The sequence below is a fragment of the Mytilus galloprovincialis genome, chromosome 7, assembly GCF_965363235.1.
Source record: "Mytilus galloprovincialis chromosome 7, xbMytGall1.hap1.1, whole genome shotgun sequence".
NCBI classification, from domain to species: Eukaryota; Metazoa; Mollusca; class Bivalvia; order Mytilida; family Mytilidae; genus Mytilus; species Mytilus galloprovincialis.
The window spans coordinates 32,832,057-32,836,450 of record NC_134844.1 but is presented as its reverse complement, the minus strand read 5'-3'; the positions used below and the strand labels follow the sequence as shown (position 1 = coordinate 32,836,450).

At 32.2% G+C, this 4,394-nt stretch overlaps 1 protein-coding gene across 1 annotated transcript; it reads left to right on the top strand.

Annotated features, from left to right (window-relative positions):
• Positions 1–840: 840 nt before the first annotated feature.
• On the top strand, positions 841–2,171 carry LOC143081640 (collagen alpha-1(X) chain-like). Its single transcript, XM_076257409.1, has 3 exons — positions 841–937; positions 1,424–1,492; positions 1,750–2,171. The coding sequence occupies exons 1-3, from the start codon at positions 862–864 to the stop codon at positions 2,142–2,144; spliced, it is 540 nt and encodes a 179-aa protein (XP_076113524.1). The 5' UTR covers positions 841–861; the 3' UTR covers positions 2,145–2,171.
• Positions 2,172–4,394: the final 2,223 nt, after the last annotated feature.

The following is a 4,394-nucleotide window of genomic DNA, read 5'->3' as shown; positions in this document are numbered from 1 at the left end:
TTTGTGTGGTTTTGTCACATAGCTGTTCAACTGTTTTGGTACTTAAACATCCTTCGGATTTCAAATCTTTGGCGTTGACTGTTCCTGATGAAGGTAAATCCAGAAAAGCGCTTCGGACGCATGAAATTATTGAACGTGTTGTTTTCCATATTTTATACGTCGTGTGGTCCATTTTGAAAAGATGTTACATCTCCTTATTTTTATAATAAATATATTTTTACAATAGAACGTTGTTTCGAGCAGTCAGATTTGTAAAATTGGAAAGCTAATCGATTAGTGAAATCAAGTGATTTATTCGTTTTAACTTTATTCAGGATTAATGATGTATTAAAACATTAAATCTATGTGTTTTATTTGTTCATGTCTGTCATATTAGTTTTGCGTTAATTGTTTTGTTATGAATTACGCCGTTAATTTTCTCAATTGAATTGTTTCATATTTTTCATGTTGGGGTCTTTTATAGCTAACTTTACGGTTTAGGAACTTGTCATAGTTGAAGGCAACAATATCTCATTGATCTATTTTTAATTTAAAGAAAAAAGGTAAGGTGATTCAAGAATGGTTTGTTTCCATTTTAACTTGTCTGATAGCACCTAAATTAAAACGGTTGAGAAGAATTAAATACCAATTAAAGAAAAATACAAGAAGTCTTTCCGAAATTCATTTTTTTTTTTGCTTCCATTAATTTCTAGGAAAAGATGCATATTGATTGTATTTGTATTTATTTTGTATGTTAAGGTTTCAAGTTACAGTTTAATTACATATCAAATTGAATTACACGCAAAAAAAAGTTGTATAAAATAAGCCGAATGTCTCTAATTTGTAACTTCATACAGAGTTTCTATCCTAGTTTTGTCGAGGATGAAGTCTTCAATCAGTATTGTTGTTATATTTGTTATGATACATATTGGACAAATATTTGCAGCTTGCAAGAAAGGTAAAGATAATCGGTAAAAGCTTTTCTCTTTAATCAAATAGTTGATGCATGTTAAGAAGTATTGAAAGCTGTGTGGTCTGTTATGTTTTTATTGCTTATTGAAAACAATTCATATTTTTACTTTGTTCGTAAGACTGTGTTGAAGTTCTGTACATTGTAAGAGGGCTAATTACACAAAATATCATACTCCCTGATATCTGCGATAAAAGTCTTTGTCGACTTCAAAGAAGAGTCTTACCAAGATTTAGAGGACCCCCTGATTGTTTATCTCCCCACATTCAGTTTGAATAAGTTCATCTATTTAATTGAACCTTCGTTTTGTAGCCATGTCGCAGTATTGCTGTGTATTATTATGTTCATCAAAGAATCTTTTTGTTAGCTTACAAGGCTAGTATCTACGTTTGATAATTTATTTAGCAGATTGAAAGAGAATTTTAATATGTTATAGTAATGCGAATATTTGAAACATTTAATGTCATGTTTTAGATAATGGTTTATCTGAAGACCTGGTGAACCTGTTATGTAGATCTCGAAAACATCAAACTCAAATTGAAGGTTTGTTCAATTTTGTTGGATTTTATTTTTTTTATGTAGATATAAGATTATATACTACATAAAATTGAGAATGGAAATGTATACATGTATATCATTTCTTTTGATTTTCAAATCATACAAGTTTTATATTTCAAGCACCGAATAAGAAATATTCAGAGCACACTTTTTCTACAAATGCTTTTTACTAGTTTTGTGATCTTATTTATTGACTTTGTTTTAAATAAGTTAAATTCATTTTTTTTATAATTTGCTCTTAGGATTTACAAGGAAAACCCTTCCTGCATTTACTGCATCGCTGACAGCAACAAAGGCCCTTGGAGCAAGAGAAGTTATAAAGTTTGACAAAGTCTGGCTGAACACGGGGGATATTTATAATCCATCAACAGGCGTGTTCACAGTACCAATGGATGGTCTATATTTGGTGTCAAGTTCTTTAATGTCTGTTAAAGGAAAACATCTACACTGTCACATGTGGAAAAATGGTCAGTCTAATGTCGGAGCGTTTGGTACAGGGTGGTCTCAAGGTACTTTGAATGCTGTAATGAACTTGACGAAAGGTGACATACTGTCAATACGTCACAACAATGGCAGTGGTGAGGATGTTTATGGTGGACACTGGTCAATGTTCTCGGCGTACCTAATATCTGAATGAAATAAATAATAAAAGTTGAACAATGTCTTTGTATATTTTGTCATTATTATTGGCATGGTTTATAATAGTTGTCATATAAGGGCATACATCCATTTGAAGATGTTTTAATAGTATACAGATTAGCTAGTTGTAATAAAAACATTTCCATACATACTACAGTGAGTATATTCAACACACCGATTTTATTAACTAACTTATTAACTAGCCCTTTTGGGGTATTTTTTTTTAATTTCTTTTCATTTTGTAATTTCTTCATTCGTTTCTTTTAAAGACGTGGATGAAAATGATTTATTTATCATTTGACATTGGCTTTGAACTAGGTTTAATATTCTGCGTGAGCTTTTGGGTCGGTTATATGTATTTTTTTCTTTTTATCTGCGCCCTACCACTCCGACAAGCAAGTCATATCCAACTGGTTTAATGTTTGTTATTATGTTGTGCTGTTACACCAATGTACCAGATAAGCAAATAATTCCACGTACATGTCCTAAGTAAGGAGCTTATTACACAATGGTTGTCGTTGTTTGCTGTCTTGCATAATTTTTGTTATTTCTTGCTTTGTTATAACTAAGGCCCTTAAGTTTTACATATGAATTGTTTGGCGTCTTGTCATGTCGAGTACTATAATATTTCATTTTGCGGTATGATTTGGTCCATGTTAATTATTGTCTGAGGACACTTTATTTCTTTGTCATATCGCTGTAATATACTTTTGATATTGGTTGTTTGGACCGCTGTATCGTTAATGTATGTCAAGCATATCTGCAGTTTTTTTTTAAATAAAAACACAAGCAAATGTATATAGTTATCAAAGATAGCAGGCCTATAATTTAATTTTCGTTTACATAAGACTCATCAGTGACGCTCAACCTTAAATAGTTAGAAGGCCAAGCAAGTACAATGTTGAAGAGCATTGATGAGCCAAATTTCCAAAAAGAATTTGTGCAAAATACAGCTGAGGTTATCTATGCCTGGGATAAGAAAATCCTTAGTGTGTTTCGAATACTTCATACTTTTGCAAACAGTAAATTCATAAAAATGACAATATTATTAATATTCATATCAATACCAAAATGCTGACTACTGGGCTGGTAAAACATTGATAAATTCAAAAAAGCATGCTGATATCAAAGAATGAATCAATAACAGGTAGCAATGTCGAAGCATTATTTTTCGTGAAACCTTGGGGATAATTGTACTGCCTTTCATGACATTGTGTATGAGTATCCGGACCCTAATTATTATTGGTTACATTTGGCTAGCAATTTCTGAGGCCGTGAGTTATCTCGTTTTTAAACACCACTGAATTACAGTCTCCTTAATTTGGACAGACACATACTTACAGAATGTGGCCGGGTTAAACATGTTAGCGGAATCTCATACCTCTCCTTATCTTGGGACATTGGTGGAATAGTATAGCATAAGACCGAACTATCAAATCAATTGAAAAAGATTAAATCAGATGGATACAGAAATACAACTAACAAAACACAGAGTGGAAGTGGTCGGGTACTTGTACATCCCTACAACAAAAGGCACTTGCATGATCCAAGAGTTCCCGCAGTTACTGACATCCAGTTCAAACACAATAACAACTAATTAAAAATCCTGCATCTAAAACTTAATTATCAATATGTACAAATCAAACATCCTATTTAATCAGTGCAAAGACATCATAAACAGTCAGAGAAAAAAACACGACATTGTGCAATGTCAATATAAATACAAATACAACGGAAAGTCCTTAATAAAATGGTAAAATAAAATTTTACAAAGTATGAGTAGGAGCTACCAACTCTTGAATATCGAATAAGTTGGGAAATGTATAGCTCATATGCAGGTGAAGTTGGTATATGGCTGCTAGGGTTGGGATAATTGATAATTTCAAAATTAAAATTGTATCGCTAGTCATAGATTCTGGTACTGAGATGACTTTGTATGTCAAATTCGAGGCATAAGTCTAAACATGTGGCGGAGGAAGCCGTATCTGTTGTTTCTGGGGATATATTAATGTAATCCAATCAGAAAAGTTCGGATTGTAAATGGAAAGAACATCATCCATATATCTGAAAGTGAAATTAAATAATATGGCTTCTTTGATCTTCTTGTTTTTGACAAGTGGTTGAAGAAACTCCGATTCATATGAAAATAAGAAAAGGTCGACAAGAAGAGGCGCACATTTCGTTCCCACAGAAATGCCGACAATTGTTGAAAAAGTCTACCTCTTGTATGCTTGAAAATGAATAATGA

What these genes read in the sequence shown, in the direction of transcription:
- LOC143081640 (XM_076257409.1), top strand. Translation starts at nt 862, where the DNA reads ATGAAGTCTTCAATCAGTATTGTTGTTATATTTGTTATGATACATATT. An exon ending in ATTTGCAGCTTGCAAGAAAG is followed by an intron (nt 938 to 1,423) that starts GTAAAGATAATC and finishes GTCATGTTTTAG; the next exon opens with ATAATGGTTTATCTGAAGAC. An exon ending in ACATCAAACTCAAATTGAAG is followed by an intron (nt 1,493 to 1,749) that starts GTTTGTTCAATT and finishes ATTTGCTCTTAG; the next exon opens with GATTTACAAGGAAAACCCTT.